This window comes from Strongylocentrotus purpuratus, unplaced genomic scaffold (genome assembly GCF_000002235.5).
Source record: "Strongylocentrotus purpuratus isolate Spur 01 unplaced genomic scaffold, Spur_5.0 spur5_scaffold_14, whole genome shotgun sequence".
In the NCBI taxonomy this organism is placed as follows: Eukaryota; Metazoa; Echinodermata; class Echinoidea; order Camarodonta; family Strongylocentrotidae; genus Strongylocentrotus; species Strongylocentrotus purpuratus.
Genome location: NW_022145599.1, coordinates 24,933,559 through 24,952,169, shown reverse-complemented (window position 1 = coordinate 24,952,169; position 18,611 = coordinate 24,933,559). Strand labels below are relative to the sequence as shown.

The 18,611-nt window shown below is 37.3% G+C and overlaps 2 protein-coding genes across 2 annotated transcripts; both read right to left on the bottom strand.

Moving 5' to 3' along the window:
* Window positions 1–4,753: 4,753 nt before the first annotated feature.
* Window positions 4,754–8,880, bottom strand: LOC579278 (thiosulfate sulfurtransferase-like). Its single transcript, XM_779401.3, has 3 exons — window positions 8,675–8,880; window positions 5,662–6,290; window positions 4,754–5,179 (listed from the first exon to the last, which is right to left on the bottom strand). Exons 2-3 carry the CDS (start codon window positions 6,272–6,274, stop codon window positions 4,878–4,880), a joined length of 915 nt encoding a protein of 304 aa, XP_784494.1. The 5' UTR covers window positions 6,275–6,290; window positions 8,675–8,880; the 3' UTR covers window positions 4,754–4,877.
* A 3,084-nt stretch (window positions 8,881–11,964) lies between these two features.
* Window positions 11,965–18,530, bottom strand: LOC579342 (3-mercaptopyruvate sulfurtransferase). Its single transcript, XM_779462.4, has 3 exons — window positions 18,478–18,530; window positions 14,979–15,587; window positions 11,965–14,199 (listed from the first exon to the last, which is right to left on the bottom strand). Exons 2-3 carry the CDS (start codon window positions 15,565–15,567, stop codon window positions 13,880–13,882), a joined length of 909 nt encoding a protein of 302 aa, XP_784555.1. The 5' UTR covers window positions 15,568–15,587; window positions 18,478–18,530; the 3' UTR covers window positions 11,965–13,879.
* Window positions 18,531–18,611: the final 81 nt, after the last annotated feature.

The window sequence follows — 18,611 nt, the reverse complement described above, 5'->3', positions numbered from 1 at the left end:
TCAGACTTGAGTTGGCAGGCTCGATCGGAGAGAGAGAGAGAGAGAGAGAGAAAGAGATAGAGGGTGGGGTCGGGTGGGGGTGGGCTTCGGGGCTGTACAACTGAAGAACTCGAGCCGCTACAAACGACCCCATATCGACTCCACACCGACCGATCGTTGTTCGCCGTTGGAGATAACGTGACCGGTCTCTTGTTGGTCTCGTTGGTGTGAATCGGGTATATTAGGGACTTTTAGATTCGCACGAAGACAATAGGTCTATGCTACGATCGACGTCCTTGTAATGCACTGCCTTGAATGGACGTCACACGTATCAGTCCACGCTAATCTAAAAGTCCTTAATATGGACGACGAAAACTACAACGAAAAAATATCACGGATATGAACGGGTTTGTTATATAAATAAATGCACAGAGCTGTAAATAATGTGGACATGCTTCAAAAGCGATCACACATCGTTGTGTCAGGAAGAACTTGGAGTAAAACAGGGGCAATCAGGGGCGTACGCAGGGGGGGGGGGTTTGGGGGTTCAAACCCCCCCCCCTTTGGTATTTTAATGTATGTAAACCCCCCCTAAAAAAACCGAAAACCCCCCCCCCCCCCCCCTTTGGCTAACCTAAATAAGGTGACCTTACCCCCCCCCCCCCCCCCCCAACGAAAAAAAATGTCAAATTTTGAAATTTTGAGACCAAAAAAAAAAAAAGTGTCCGCTTACCCCCCCCCCCCCCCCCCCCCCCCCCCCCCCCCCCCCCCCCCCCCCCCCCCCCCCACTGAGCAACTTTTCGGCCGGCTGAGTCGTTGCGATTTTCTTTTTACCTCCAAAAAAAAAAAAAAAAAAGTGTTAGGAAGTGTGAGAGAGAGAGAGAGAGAGAGAGTGTGTGTGAGAGAGAGAGAAAGAGAGAAAGAGGAATTGTTAGTAAAAAAAAATACATCACTAAATATTAAACGAATGTCATTACCAGTGTATTATATCGAGAGACCGAGTATATATCAGGTAAGGTATATTTATAGGTGCATCATTAGTCATTTTCTTTATAAACAAAAAGCAGTGTCGTTCAACAAACTAAATATATTCGTAGGCCTAGTTGAAGCGCGATCGAGTACGTGGTAACTATATTAAGGCCTAAACAAAAAGATATTGTATTCCCGGGTTGTTTTGTGCCAAAACATGGGTCGGTCGTTCGGCAATCTTTTTTTTTTCTCTCCTCTATGGGCTGATATTTCTCAATTTTGAATAAAACTACTTTGTCCCATTTGCAGGTAAATAAAATGAAAACGTTAAATTCCAACGGCATTTAAAATACTTATTTTAGAACTTCCCTCAAAACAAAAGGGTTTGAAAAGGCTTTTTGTGGGAAAATATCGACCAATGATAGTTGTCGAATCGACATAAGTGATTGCAATCACCCAAGTAATAGTCTAATTTTCAGACCCTTGTACCGGCCGAATGGTCGTATATTTTGTGCTGCACAAAGATTCAATCAGTTTAATTTTGGCTGTTACAAGTAGTAGGTTATTGATGTGGACAAATGGTCATGTATCTGTTACAGCTCATTTTATGTATGTAATTACCAAAGAAAAAAGATGTCAGTCAGTCACTCAAAAGTGTCTGACAGGGAAATCTAGAAGTAAACGGATTTCCTTGCATAATGAATACAAAGCCACTGCTAACGTTTAAATTTCACAGATAGGACATGCATGACACATTCATAATTCCTGCAAAGTTCTACAGAATTTGATGTTGGCTGCAAAAAGGACATAGTAAAAAAAAAAAAAATAAATAAATAAAAGCCGACCGTAGATTTCTAAATTGTGGGGTCGCAAAGGGCAATACGACATCTTTATTTTAACGCCTAATAGAGCTCGGTAACAGCTTTGATTTTGTGATGATGCGGGTAAAACCTATCGAAATCTTTAGCGGATCCAAGAGGCACGAGTAACTTCCCCACCCCCGCAAGGTTCCCCTTTGCGAACCTTAAAACACCAACTAACGAAAAAGACTAAAGTTCCCCCAAAACTTGTTCCCCACGGCAGATGATAGCCTCCTTTTGTATGTCTTCTTGGCACTTTTTTAAAGAAATGTGCTCCACCCTCGCGCCAAATCCTAGATCCGCTATTGACTGGAAATGGTTACACATGTTGCCCTTTTACATGATATTAATATAAATTCGTATCTGTATTATGGCTCAGTTTTCCCAGGGTTAGAAACGTATACATACTACTTCAAGGAACTTGTAAGATAATTTTGTTTAATGACTTTCATTTCAATTGGAGAAATCATACAAACAATACAAACCAAGTAGCAGGTTTAAATCGGTGCGAAAGCGAAGCACGTCCAAATATCAAGTATAGTTGAAGAACGATATGGCATCATAGGTCTATTTATATACATCGAAAACTGGTCGATAACAGCTAAACATTATAGTGGGCTTTATCTAAAGGCTGTTAATATTTTAAGAATTTTAAGAATAGAATCTTCTGTCTTCTGCAAGATGTAATAAATAAGAGCATATATAATCATGTCGCGTGCATATGAACATTTGGTCTTCTTGTATTATTTTTCGTTCATTCAATATAACTATTAAGGATTAAACTTGATTGGTACAATATTCAAAATGCACATAAATATGCATTAGAAGAAAATGGTTTGGTTCTTGTCTCAAGTTACCATAAATATGCCGTTAAATCGAATGAGAACCATCATAATCATAATAAGGACTTTTAATCTAATTGTTACTTTTAAAGTATGGAAGAGACCGTCGTAATCGAGGAAAACAAGTATTGAGGTGCCTATTATGAGCGACGGACAAGCCTTCTCGTGGCCTCGCACAGATTGACTGAAATGTGAATATGAACGGGTCTATGTCTAAAATACATAGAAGTATAATATAAGGCGGGGGACGGGAAGGGGGCTGGGGCAGGGCACTAGCCCCCCCCCCCCGAGAATGTTAAAATTTACAATAATCATTCGAGCACCCGTCGGGTAGGCGTGAGGTAGGTTTGATATATTAATCATCTTGATATCTCAGGTTAATATATTATGTACTCAAAGTGTTTATTTTTTTGTTTTTATACATACTACAACTTCAGGTGCACTTGGCAGAGACTCGCATTTATTTTTTCCTGTTTTGAATGAAAATATCTCAAGACTGTACCCAGGGGCGGATCTAGCTTTTTGCTCAGGGGGGGGTTGACCAATAATGACGATGCGGAGCATCGTCCACGAGCCGCGAAGCGGCGAGCCGATTTTTTTTGGGTGTTTATTTGAACCCCGTAAGTGATGTTTTCCTGGCATCTATTAACACAATGGAGACCATAAAAAGCAGTGCATGATAACGTCTTTTTAAATCAAGTAACAGTTAAATACACAGTTATATCCAGAGTTATCATGTGTTTGGTTAAGTTACCAGATGAGTTGAATATCTTCTCACAATATTTGCACTTGAAAGGGTTTCTCTCCAGCGTGCGTTCTTTTTTCTTTCTTTCTTTTTTTTTTTTTTTTTTTTTTTTTTTTCCTTTTTTTTTTTTTTTTTTTTTTTTTAATGTGGGGATTTTGGGGATGAGAATCGGCAACGCTGGCCTAGCTTGTCACTTCGGCGGTGGCCCGTGTCCTCAAAAAAGCTGATGGGGGGGGGGGGGGGGGGGCAAGGGACTCTGTGACATTTGTTCGCTTCTGGTACCATTCTCCTTTCTTTCTAATTTTCAATTTCAACTCTGTCCTAATTCTCTATCCCTCTCCTCCAATCTTTCGTATATTCTCTGATCAAATTTTCTTTTTTTCTCCTTCCTTCTCTTCCTATTTTTAGTTCCGTCTCTCTCTCTCCTTTCTTTGTAACATTTGATGACACAGAAGTTTTTAAAGTTTTTAATATTTGTAATATATTTCGATTTTGATGTAATATTTGAGAGATTTATTGTTTCATTATACATGATTAATGGTTGTAGGTTTTAGTCATTCATATTTTGACCATATTTTATTGTGCTGTACATTGACTTTGTAAATTGAGCAATTACAGCTGTCCAGCTGCATGTTCTTTTATTGCAATAAACCGAATCAATTCAATTTAATTTAATTAAATTTGTCCTACAATTTCGCATGCTCACGAAAAGGAACTATCTTCTTTCCTTTTGTTTTGCTAGCTAGCTCGCACGGTATATTATTACGGCAGGAAATTTTATCCTCACCCCCCCCCCCCCCCCGGCTCCCCGACAAAATTTGTGCTCGAACGTTAATGTTAAAGACTGATTCAAGTCAAACTGAATGATTATCGTTTACATCAAGATCAAATAAAAATCTTATATCACTGCCTATCTGCTTATGGACATGATGGAATATTTTTTTTTATTCGATTTGATTTCTGCATGTTTAAAAACACAATAACTGAATAAGAAAGAACATGTATAACACGTAAGGTATAATACAAAATGCAAACAATGATAAATTCATGTCAAAATGCGATTTACATAATATGAAAAACTTGATGTTTCTATTTCTATAGTGTCGTGGTCGAGTGGTTTAAGGCGCTTAACTGGAGATACGAAGGTCGAGGGTTCGAATCCCGACACGACACTATTATCCTTTGGCAAGATATTTACCTGCAACTAGCTACTCTTCACCCAGGTATGCTCCCCAGCGAGGGGAAATGTGCATACATTGTGTGCGGGTAAACCTGAATCCGATGACCGGGGTAATATATTATATCTGTAAAGCGCTTATATAGTCACATCGTTGTATCGATGTATTGGGCGCTATATAAAAGCGGAATATTATCATTATAGTATTATGAATTTAAAGTAGTATCCAAACTATCTGTGGGAAAGTGCAGGAGAGCGCCATCATAAGCGACGCTTGCCTAGGATGACGGTATATCAGGGATACTTCAAGGTTTGACTTTTTCCTCATAAATTGTCATGGAATCCTCGGGACCCCTCTGGGAATATTCGTCCCACGACCCGTCGAACACCGCCACGTCTTCCTTCCCGACCACGAAGGCCCCTAGGGCCAGGATGCAGGCGGTGACCCCGACGAAGCAGGTCGAGGTCAAAGGTCGTGATAGGTCAATGCCATTTGACTGGAAGAGGGCCCTGAGGTCATCGGCTGACTTGAACTTGGTGGAGTCTTCGAGGAGGACGTTGGGGAAGGGGATGTTCAGTGCCATCTTCATGATGCCTAATTTTAAACCTGGGTAAATAAAGTAAAATGAAACCTTGATTAACACGGTCGCAAACATTTTCGAGAAATCAGCTCAAGAACTATTTCATTAGCCTACTACCTACAGAAATCATTGTCAGGTTATGCAATACGTCACTCTAACGTTCGCACGATTCAAATGAAGATGCACGTGGCTATCAAAATTGTCTTCGGATGGGAATTTTTCTTCTTGAAATTATTAATTAGACATAAATACATTGATTCTCATTGAAACCTGCATTAAAGAACCCTATATAGCCGTATGTAGATCGGCATATAACGACTACCATCTACAAGTTTTGCTCCTGTTAATTTTCCACAATTATGTAATGACAAAAATGTTGAGCTAATGAGATAAAGATATATTACAGAAAGGAAGGCTGCTGCTATATTATAATATGATAAGGGAAGAAGGTCACGGATGGAAGGGAGAATGGGACTAAGAAAGAGAGGGGGGGGCATAATGACATTACCTGGATAAGCGGAAGGCATTGATCCATCATACCAGTCCACGGGACGACTGTCCATCAACTGGAAACTGGGTTCCTTCACGTTCTGCAAGACGTCATCGTAGTTCTTAAAGATCTCAGCTCGCGTCTTCGTCACCTTAAAAGTCGCCGGCTTAGGTGACGGCGTCGCTTCATCGGTCACCGCTCGGTTCTCGGCTATCCACTGCTGGAGCCCGCCGTCGAGCACCGACACGACACCGTGATCGAAATAGCGGAACATCCACCAGATCCGAGGCGCCGACATGATCTTGTAGAACAGTTCGTTCTCGTAAATGACCACGTGTGTGTCCTTGTCGATCCCGAGGGTCTTCCCGACGAACTCGGCGAAGAACTCCGGGGTAGGCATGGTGTAGTAGTAGGTGGTGTCCTTGTCGCGGAGCTGGTCGAGGTCGATGTGGAGACTGCCTGGAATGTGTTGCTTGTCGTGGGCGTCCCGGCCTGCGCTCGCAGGACCGGGTCGGTACGTCGCATCAAGGACTCGAAGCGGTCTTCCATCCGGGGTCTTCTGCGTCCTCAGAGCTTCAGCCAACCACTCCGTGCTCACCAAGGCTGGAACTTTCCCCTCCGATGACGTCATGGTGTTCCGCTATACGCTATTGTACATTAAGATGAATTAAGTCAAGGGATGTTGAATATTTTGAATTTGAAATCATTTAAACAACAATATCATGAGAAGTATCAATTACTTGAATTGTACTTATTACGACAATTCGTCATCATATTCTTCGAGTAATGATAATGATATGATAATAATATTAATATTACTTAATTCTTTACATTGTCATTTTTATTACCCCGGTTATTGGATTCAATTGATAATCTGCATTATGATAACTCACACGCTCGGCTCCCCGGGGAGTGTTGTTTGTTTGATTGACTTTATTTCTGCATTCAAATAACAAATACAAGGTTATACAATCATGTTTACAGAAGTATTACATACATAGCAAATACTGTCCAATAATATTATACAATAACCATAATACAAAGCATACAAACAAGTATAACGGATATTATGTTCATTGAACTAAAGAGATAAATTTGAGAACACAGGAGACCGCCATCGTGAGCGGTTAGGCTGGAAACGGATGCCTCACGAAAGAAAAAAAAAATTCCGACAAGTAGAGAACGTGTTCAAGCTCTCAAGCAGATATTTTACTTGATGATCGCAAATTTGCTCTGATTATTATGGGGTCAGCTTGTCTGAAATATACACTGGGACAGATCCATGCATTGTCTTACATGTTAATAAAATAATGTTCGTTGTATTCATTTCTTCGTTTGACAGGAATTCAGTGCTGTGCAAGAAGACAGTGTAGGGATTGTGGTCGAGTGGATGCGTCGCCGTACTGTCGATCACAAGGTCCGCGGTTCGAGTGCCGCCGCCGCACTAATGTCCTTTGGCAAGACATTGATCTACATTTGACACACTCCACCCAGGTGAAGTAAATGGGTACCTGGTAGGAATTTATTCCTTGAAATTGAAATGCTAGAGCGCCGTATGGCAGCCGTGCTAAATCCAGGGTAATAATCGGGAGTGCCAGTAGGGTCAAATCTGACTGACATGAGCGCTATATATATATATATATATATATATATATATATATATATATATATATATATATATACAAGAACCCACTATTATTATTATTATTATTATTATTATTATGATGATGCGGAACTTTCTTATCTCCTGTCAAGTGTCTAAACCACTGGAGTACAACTCTTAGAATGATGGTAGGGCATAATGGGTTAAGCATTATACCGTAATATCGGGTCGAGCTAGGGGTGATTCTACTACACGATCGCAACTATACACATACTCACAAAAATATAACTTGGGCAATTTCAATTAGCCTTGGTGTCAACCTATTAAAATGTGCAAACATGATACGACGTATTACGTAATCCGAACATGATTTCTATGGGATATACAATAGGGCATGAAATTGCCCTTGATGTGATTTTTTCAAAAACTAGTAAGACTGTTATGAATCATAATAGTCTTATAATAATGATCGTACGTGTTCTGTGTTCTTCCAACAGTAGCATACAGGGGACGCGGGGGCACATGTCACGTGTACCCCAGTCCAGTCGTGAAAAAAAAAAGTAAAAGTGAAAAAGGAGAGAAGGGGAAAGGAAGAGGGAAAAGATACCTGGGCTACCTCTCACCCCCTTCCCCTAATCACTCATTAGCCTTGTAAATTGCATTTCATTTTCGGCTTATAGACGTACACGTGCGCCTCTCTCCCGGGAGCCAATCGTTCCAATGGCCCTTAAAATGGATGGAATGAATCTATGTCCCAGCTGTCTTCCAATAATAGTTTCCGGCGACCCCCTTCTTCCTCTCAGATGCTGTACATAAATATCGCGAATCTCGATCCTTAGATGTCACCACGATCGAGAGGTAGGGAATATACCCATTCAAAATTTCTGTCAGAAATGTTATTATTGCTGGCAAATTGTCATACTTTATCTTGTCTCAAGTCACAAATTACAGTTCCTTGCCTGTTTGATGGATCTTTATTATATTGCTTGACTGGTTGGAAATATTTACTGTCGGTATATAGCGCACGAAGCTTGTGATGGGGGCGGCATCGTGCATGGGCACGGGCCCCAAATCGAAAGATGCATTAAACAAAAAAAGGGAAAAGAGCGAGGGGTAGAATGAAAAGCTATATAGGGCAATGACAAATAAGTTGTTTCATGACCTATCTATAGCCTTCACCTCACTCGACGACCTGGTTCTCTAGCATATTTCGTTCACATAATTCGTCCCTATTTTCACGAAGTGACGGTAGTGAATGAAAATCGCATTCACTTTGCATTACGATTTTCCTCATGACTACCGTCACTTCGTGAAAATAGGGACGAATTATTATATCCGTCTCCCTAACGACGCTCTAGCTAGCTAGCACCCGTTTATTTTATTGCTGCACAATTATAAATGCACGTTTTAAAAATATGATGTACTCACCACTGTGCAAGTGTAGACGATATACCAAACCAGCTATCAATCCCTCGTATTTTAAGAGATACACAATAATAATAATGGGTGCTTCTAAAGCGCACCAGGTCCGTCGGGCATGACGCTCATACAAATGCAAATACGAATACAAAAGAATGTACAAATTACCTATACAAGGTGGTTTTCAACGACATGCGTGCACCTATAGGTATATGAATGATTCTGTAGTATTGTGTTTCTGGATCGAGATTCGATGATTGGCATATAGTTATTGTTAAATGAAGGTGGTACTTTGGACTCGAGTGACCATCATGAAAATATCCCTGGGAAAATAATGGCCTGGACTATTATACCAGGGCATGTTTACTCTATCCAGGGAGGTGTTACCCTGCTATATCGTAATACATTACACTTTATGAATCAAGGTTAAGAAAAAAGGAAATGGAGCGCGGGGACTGAAAAAGAAAGAGAGAGAGAGAGAGAGAGAGAGAGAGAGAGAGAGAGAGAGAGAAGGGGGAGGGGTCAAAGGCGAGAAATCAGAAAGACTTTTCAAGAGGAAAGTGAAAGGAAAAGCCAGACATATATATACGAGAGAGAACCTGGAGAAAGATAGGAGGAAAGAGAGAGAGAGAGAGAGAGAGAGAGAGAGAGAGGGAGGAGAGAGAGAGAAAGAGAGAGAGAGAGAGAGAGAGAGAGAGGGGGTAGAGAGAGAGAGAGAGAGAGAGAGAGAGAGATAGGGGGTGGTAGGAAGAGAGGGAATGTGAAAGCAGAAAGAATGACATACTTCTACCATTAATAACCATTATATCATCATGTACCATCATTCAATATTTATTAAGTAGACAATAAGAAGAAATAGACATTATATTAATTAAGATATTACTAGAAAGGGAAGGGAGGTCAAGAGCAAGAAGGATTGAAGAGATAAAGCAGTGAGAGAAAAGAGTGAAAGTGAGAGGCAGACAGAGTGTGTCTGAGAGGGAGAGACAGGTAGAGAGAGAGAGAGAGAGAGAGAGAGATGATGATGTTCAATTTTTTACTGCAATCACAATGAAACATCTACTTACCTTAAGTAACAATATCAAGCACAGTATTTTCTCATTTTAACCCTCAAAGGGGATTTTAATTCAGCTCCGCTGATATATATAAATTCAATCCAATACACCACAACATAAAATGATACTAGTTCAAACTACGAGTAACAATATAATGTTATACAACACAAACAAATATGTTTTGCACTATGTGTTACATTCTTTTGTTAAGAAAAGAATACAATAAATACTTGACTCCCAAAAGGAAACTGTACAATGATATTTTTTTCAATATTCAATTTAAAGAGTTTTGATCTAAGTGATTGAGATCCGCTCCATGATCTGCAAATGAATGAAAAACAAGTCAAGAAAAATAAACCTTGAACCCTCAACATCTACTACTATACACACCATGACTATACCACTGGGCCTTTTCTTGAGTCTTGTTGAATTAGAAACAGATCGTCAGTCAGGCCTCTTTATTATGATTCATTACAAATAAAGGTAATAGGATATAGATATCTATAATAATAATCATAACAATTTTAATAATAAAAATAATAAAATAACAATAATAATTATATTAGTAGCAGTAATAATAGTAGTAGTTGTAGTAGAAGAAGTAGTAGTAGAAGTAATAATATTAATAACAGCACTACTTCTCCTGATCATGGTAAAAAGGATTACAATAGTAAAATAATGATAATGATAATAATTATAACAATAATAATAATATAATAATAATAATTATAATAATGGTAATAATAATAACAAAAATAACAAAAATATAATAATAATAGTAATAATGATACCATTAATGATAACAATAATAATAGTAATAATAATAATAATCATCATCATAATAATAATGATAGAGGGTTCTTGTATAGAGCTCATGTCTTACACACTTGACATTCCTGATACTGTACTTCACTGTTCGTTTGTTCAGAAAAGTTGTCTTGTCCTTTTGGGTAAGTGGTATTTAATAAATATCAGCCTATCTGGCCATTTCAGTTACTCTAGGAAGTTCAAGTATTTCTGGAGCACCACGTAAACATTACCAACCATATTCTCTATTAGCCAATAATAGGAAGTGAAACTATAATTTCCCTCTCGATTCATCTTAGGTGAATTATACGTCCATTTTGTTCTCCATATACATGTACCTTGTACCCACATGACAATAGGCCTACTTTAAAGCATGCAAAACAGATAATTTTTCTTAGCACTGATCATAATTTATTCAACTGTTACGGTATATTCTTCCTATGAATTTGCTTAAGTCATATCATAAAATACTTATTTTTCCACATCCATTACCCACTTCCGTTATCCCACCATCAATATTCTTTGATCTAAGGTGTACCTATAATTGTTTGTTATTTTTAATGACTTTGTAATACTATTGTATTTTGTGCAGTATCCTTGTGTTACTACTTATGTAAATTGCACTCAATTCAGCTGAAAGGCTGCCATGTACAATGTTTTTTATACCACAATAAACATTATTTTTTTATATAGGGGTGAGCTACATAAAAAGTGATTTATGAACACAACATCTAAGTCTTATCATTTATCAGGCCCACGTCACACTGAAACTCATTTTTGTTTTTATAATGGAAACCCTAAATGATTGGCTGCATTGCTCTCATAAACACTTCCTTCTTTGGCAACTAAACTGAATCAGAACCACGTAGATCTGCACTTGTTAAAGTCACAATGAGACGAACAATGAACTCAACAAGTCTTGTTCATTATCCTACTGTGGCTTAAACTGCGTGCAGTGCATATTCACTAATGCACTCACAAACATGATGATTTGGGGCCAGTCACCACGAAATGAGTCCAGTGTCGCATTAGGCTCAAACGTAGTAATAGCGATGTATAGTGTGTATGTACTGAAAATTGACCCACCTACCACATTTAAGATTTTTCCAAAAATCGACTTATTAATGTCTTGTAGTTTATGTCTCCAGAGCTTAGGTCACGAAAATATCTCCTTCTAACATTTTTTGGCAAATAATATAGGCTATGTAATCTGAAATTATCACGAAAATGATGCATTTTTAAAACTGGGTAATCCCATTGTTTATAAAGTCCAATTAGGTTTTTGTTCATATTTCTGGATATAATTTATCAATTTTAATGTGTGACCCCTTAATTTAAAGCTTACTTAATGTAGATTCATATAATACTTAAAAACAGGAATAAAATTTTTGACCAACTGGACTCATTTCGTGGTGACAGGCCCCATTTGTATTGCTATTTTTTGCTGGCTTTTGGGGAATGTTGGCAATCGATATTTGTGCAGAAAGATAAAATATTTCTTCATTGCCGATAGTTACAGTTTTGTGCATATTTATATTTTTACATCGAGGTATTAAAGTCAAAAGCATCATAATGAAACATCTGTAAACCACTGCATGAAAATCGAACAAGAGAAGTGTACTCTACAAGAAATCGCATAAAGAAATATGAAGTTGCATAGATGTACGGTGAACAACTGAATTATTGTATGTAAATTCTTCTTAATTTAATTTTTTAAAATTAAATCTTATTTTAATTTGTACATATAACAATAACCATAAAGTCACTCCACAAGTATGTGAAAAATAGATTTGTCCTGATTTATGTTTCTTGAGAATGTGATATATCAAAGCTTACATCTGAAAGCATTCACTTGCCGAAGGCCTCTATTCAACCAGACCACTTTTCATTCTTGAGTAACAAAATACACTCAAAACATCAACTTTACCAGGGGTATGAATAACTCACTTGTTAACTCTATATGTACATGTATATACCAATATCACCCTCATGTCCATTTGTTACTGCATCCTATCATTTTCAGGTGCTGGGAATGCACCAACCTACAGTCTGCATTTCTGGAAGATGACATCAACTTATTTTGTAATGTTCTCTTTACCAGTGGTACTCTATTTGACTCTTGCTAGGTATACTACCGGTATGTAGTATTTATATGTGACATATGTGCCTGTCACTACTTCTTGTTCGTTATGTTTATTTAAATCCTCAATTTTTTGGAGCTTAGAGACGTTTCCGATGAAAATAAAACTGAATGAATTTAGAGTAGAAATATAAAGGAATAAAAAGTATTTACCCTTTCATTATTGCACAAAGGCAAATTAAAACCCCATTTTCCACACCGCTCAAAATTACGGGTCAACAGGGGTCAAATTTGCTGAAGTCAAAGTGACGGCATAGCTGTACCCGACCGTTGCACCTATATAGGTGAGGTGATGAGCCGTGATTAATTAATGCAAAGTCATTGTGAATATGCATACTCCACACAAGATGATGTCATCAAGTCGATAATAAGTTTTTAGGTTGACAACTTTAGATTTTAAAGCTTTAGATTTTGAGTTTTCAGAAAGCAGATACTCCTCTGACAGACACTAAAAATGGCATATAATTGATATTATTGCAATCTTTGGCTTTTAAGCTTTCAGTTGATATATCATTCATCCATTTCATTTTTCAGTTCGGATATGGTCTTTAAATATATATTGTTCAAGTAAAGAATACATGTGTTGCTTGCATGTCTTACAGAATTTTTCTGTGCTGGATAGAATGTTTTTCCTATTACGTGTCAATAAGGCTACACTAAATACAAGGCCTCAACCAGTAGGTCAATCTCATTGTGTGGTTAAAGATGCTCTTTAACAGAAGAAATCAATATCTATATGATATAACCACTAAAGCATACATTGTATGATGCACTACAATATGGTGTTTTCCACAAGAAATTGGGTGAATTTTCACTTAACACTAGTCAATAACTACAAACTCTATTATGAAAACACATGATCAAAATGGATATTTCTAGAATACTTCAGCCCAGGATATAAATAAATTTTAGTAGTTATACTAATAAGACAAATGTATCACAAAAATATAAGAATGAAAAATAAGAATACTTAAAAGAATACGTCAGCCCAGGATATAAATAAATTTTAGTAGTTATACTAATAAGACAAATGTATCACAAAAACATAAGAATGAAAAATAAGAATACTTAAAAGAAATACAAAAAACCAGCAATTAAACATTGGCAAATGTTGCATTATCCCCAAAGTACTACATGTATATAAAAGTGCTATATTTTCCCAAACTTACCATATGTATTCAAAGTAAACTTATCACTACATATTATAATTTATTAACCAGCACTTGCAGTCTCAGGATTGCAAACCACCATCTGATCTTCGGTTGCTTTCTGAGCGTACTCCTCCCACGATCCATCATAAACTCCGACATCCTTCTTTCCAGTCTGATGGGCGGCCAATGCCAGGATGCAGGCTGTGACCCCTGACCCACAGGTCGCTGTGACAGGTCCGGAGAGGTCAATGCCACTGTCTGCAAATATCTTGACAAGCTCTTCTGGGGACTTCATGAGACGCGCCCTCTCTGAGTCGTCGTCATTGAGGAGGGTCGAGAAAGGCACATTGGCAGAACCTGGCATATGGCCACAGGTTAATCCTACAGGACACATTAAAACAAAAAAAAATAAAAGGGGAAGTCAACCCTGGTATTAAATCAGATTTCATGGAAGCAGAAAAATTAGAGAAACAGATTAATCCAGTGAAAGTTATGAGCAAAATCCGATTTAGAAATTGGAAAGTTATGACTTTTTGAAGTTGCAATCGATTAATCACATATGGGCGACACTCTGACAAAATTTTCTGAGGTCCTCTCCAGTTTCATCTACAAAAAAAAGAGAAAATACTAAGTCACACATGTACCCTTGATATAATCATTGCAGATGTGTTCTTACACAACCTCTGTATGAAATTAATTAATTCCTTCATCAATAACTAAGAAAATTAAAATTCTTTAGTGCAGAGGAAATGAAAGAGAACCTTAAAAGTATGTCAGTGTTTGTGTTCCCAAGATTACAACTTCTAAATTAATAAATTTCTTATTCTAATTGGCTTATCTTCAAACTTTCACAAATCTGTTTCTCTTATCCCCCCCCCCCTATTTTCCATTTCTATTTTTAGTCTGTATTGTATCTGAGCAGCAGCTCTTAACCTAGGGAATACAGGGTAGCATATTTTCTGGGTTTGTCATTGTAATGGTCATAAATGAAACAAAGTCATCTAATATATGTAACGGTATGTAATCATTATATTTCGGCCAGGTTGTTAGTCTTAAAACACTTTGCCATCTACGCATCCAATGATAGTGATTTGGGAAAACACTTCTTGCAAAGCTGTTTCTCAGTACTCACAAAAAATACAATAGTACAGTGTAAATACCTTCTCTCGGCTCAGGCACCTTGCCAAGAAATCTGGCCTTTGATCTGGCATCCATAACTTGAAACTTGTTTGTGTTCAGATTGCCTGTCATATCACTAAACCGTTTGACCAGATTGGGTTGGAGCTCAGCTTTAAACTCCTGCTTCTCCACCTCACTGGGTGCTGTGCTGCTACACAGCGGATGTCCTGCCTTCTCCCACAGTGGAAGACCTCCGTCTAAGACCGAGACAGCGTTGTGGCCAAAGACTCGGAACAGCCACCAAACTCGAGCTGCAGAGAACACTCCCAGCTGTGGATGATTGTCATAGACTACCACATGCGTGTTGTTGCAGATCCCGCGCTCTCCGACGTACTCTGCGAAGAACTCCGGCGTGGGAAGGGTATTGGAGAAAGGAGAGTGCGGGAGTGTGCAGTCATCGATGCTGAACTGCTCTGCACCCGGGATGTGCTTTTTGGCGAATTCTGCTTTGGGGTCCATCCCACTGCTTGGCATGTACCAAGTCCCATCCAGAACCCTGAGATATTGAGTTTGAGGGGAAAGGATTCGGGAAAGCCATTCACAGCTCACCAGAGCACTAACTCTCTGCATTTTGCTACCAAATCAAGTTCCTGTTTATGCAGATAGAAAGAACAGTAATATGAATATAATATAACGGATTGACAATCTTTTTCTGAATCTAGTGAAAATATGAAGAAGAAAAAATAAAGTCAAGAATGTTATCAACATAAAAAAAAATTTGGTTAAAGTATGGTCTATTTAAATGACTCATTATTATTCATAATTAATCTATAATAACATGAGATTATGAATTAAGCTTTAAACCATTGAATACGATTTCATTTTTGTATAGACTTAAATCAAAACCCATTTTCAATGGATTCTATAGTGTACTAAGATCAACTGGGCTGAGTATTCAAGGAGGAAAGCTTAGAATTAAAACAAAAAATTGATTGATGTCATATTCATTAAATAAACCTCCATTTGATTTCTGATCTGCCAATATTAAGAAACGCCTTTTACAATTTCGCACGTGCAGGAAAAATACAAATTGCAAACTAATCAAGATATAGGAGGGCCTAATCAAACTTTTGGACCTAGGCTAATTAAGACCTAGATCTCCTCCATCCTCTTCATTTAAAAAAGGAAAAGAAAAGAAAAGAAGAATAAGAAGAAAAAGAACGAGTCGGGAGGAAAAAAGGTATTAGCATGGCTGCCAAAGTCATCTTCAGGCTTATTCTTTAAATTGAACAAAAGATGCACTCACAAGGTCAACACAACTCAATCAACATACAAATTAAAAGTCAATGCCAATATCACATCTATGACATCATGCCTTGAAATTACATCATTTAAAACTTTCCTAAGAATGACAAAAGTTGTAAAAAGCACAAAAAATGTTTACAAAATAATAAATGAGCATCCAAAGAAAATTCTAGCCTTACAAAGCACTTGGTGATAATATGAAATATGATATTGACATCAAAATGATATTTATCATCAAGCCCTTGATAAAACGTTAGCAAATTAATTTTGTTTTTTCAGTGTTAAACTCTTATCTAATCCTACAACTTACTTCTTCTGAATGCAGGCTTTAGCCTTTACATTCATTTCAAAATGTATTCTACCCTACGTGTTAATTTGCATGGATATATAATGACCAGGTTTGAACTTTAATTACTCTCTTTAAATTTCTTTAGTGGTAAACTCATAGTTAATCATATTTACTCTATATTTTTTTTAAAAACTTGCATGACGCTGAAACACTCCAACTATAGCTATATAGTCCAGAGGGCCGTTTCTCAAAACCAACTCCATGACAGTCATATCTTTGTCGGTGACCTATGGAGATGTCATGAAGTGGATAAACCGTTTCACAAAGCCATGACAGACATGATATTGATATATCGCGATACTAGCAGCTCAAGAACATAGTCTTTGTCACAATCCATTTGATTTATCACGAATAACCCAAAACAAGTTTTGGGGCGAAAATAGTTAAAAAAGAAACATATACAAATAAACTCTCCTAAAATAAAAAACAAATAGTGTCATTATCAAATGTACATCATCAAACAATTTGCATATTTCTGTAAAGATTCTTAAATTGAAGAAAAACCGGTGAGTGTTTTTTTCTCGGAAATCGAATCAAAAGGTAGTTGAAGGATACCGTAATGTGATAGTTTATCAAGACATACTTTTTTTGTTTATTGTGATGAGAAATTTTAGGCAAAATACCTTTTCTCAGCCAGTTTTTATTCTAGAGTCTCATAAATACTCGTTATATGATTTGATATTGAAAATATAATTTGGAAGAAGTAATTAGAGAGGGAATAATAATGCACATATAGGCCCCAAAGGTATGATGGTATCCTAAGAAAGACTATGAATCGACTATGGACAACGGTGTGTAACATTCTTATCTCTAATATATTTATATGTTATAGTTTAATGATTTGTGATTTAATGATTATATTCAGCTTTTTAAAATTTCTGTATAATTTGTATTATCACTTCTTTACATTTGCATTTCGCATCCCAGAGAATTACGTACCAAACTCGTCTATATTTTTCTCAAAATGATAGTGAAACTGGAATAGCAACAAACCGACTTGTGATGGCGTTTTACAGCAATTAAAAAGATATGACGGGTTCGGAGCAGTGACAACTCATTGTCGCGGAAGTTGTCGCTCATCTTGGCAAAGACGGCTTTGTGAAACACTTAGCTGACAATTTGTGTGACAGTGTCGAGATGTCGTTGATCTTGTAGTTATGACGGTTTCAAGAAACGGCCCGAAGGAAACATACTGAAGGATTAAAGGATAAGTCCAACCTGAGATCAATTTAGTTTTAATAAAAGCATAAATATGAAAGAACCAAATTAGTCTAGAGTCTAGTGAAAGTTTGAGCAATATCCGATCGAAAATAGAAAAGTTATGAATTTATGAAACATCAGTGGAACACAAATTGGGAACGTCACTACATATTTTGCAAGCTCTTCTCCAGTTTGCTATGTAAAGAAGATGTCCGTAATAGATTTGTGTCATACAGAAATACAGGGTTGTATAAATACATAGTTGTGATTATTAAGGGTGCGTATGATTAAAAATATCTATTAGTCTACACATCTATTCCTTCATCAACAACTAAGAAAATTAAAGTTTATGTCATTTCCTGCAATGCAAATTGCTTTAAATAAAACCAACTAGATCTATATATCAGGGTGGACTACCCCTTTAAACCCGCGTTCAAAATAATCCAAGCATAGCATAAGTATTAAAACTATTATTAAAGGTGGGCAAGTAAATTCATTATTTTCATATAGACTAATCTTCCTTATTTTTATTTGTCATCGTTTTTTGTTGTTGAAACTTTCTCTGAGTCTGAGCTGACCTGCCTGTTTCTTTCATTTTTCTGCTTCCGTTAAAACAAACTCATTATCAGGGGGGACTTCCCCCTTAAGAAAAGAATCTACAAACAAGTAAGGCTCAGCATACTTACCTAGATCTATACTTCAAGAACTAACAGAGAGCAAGCAATGTCAACAACGTAAAGTACAAGGATCAAGATCAACAAACATATTTGTTATGGAACGCTGCAAGTGGAGATTTGCTTGGATTTCCCCTTTAATAATC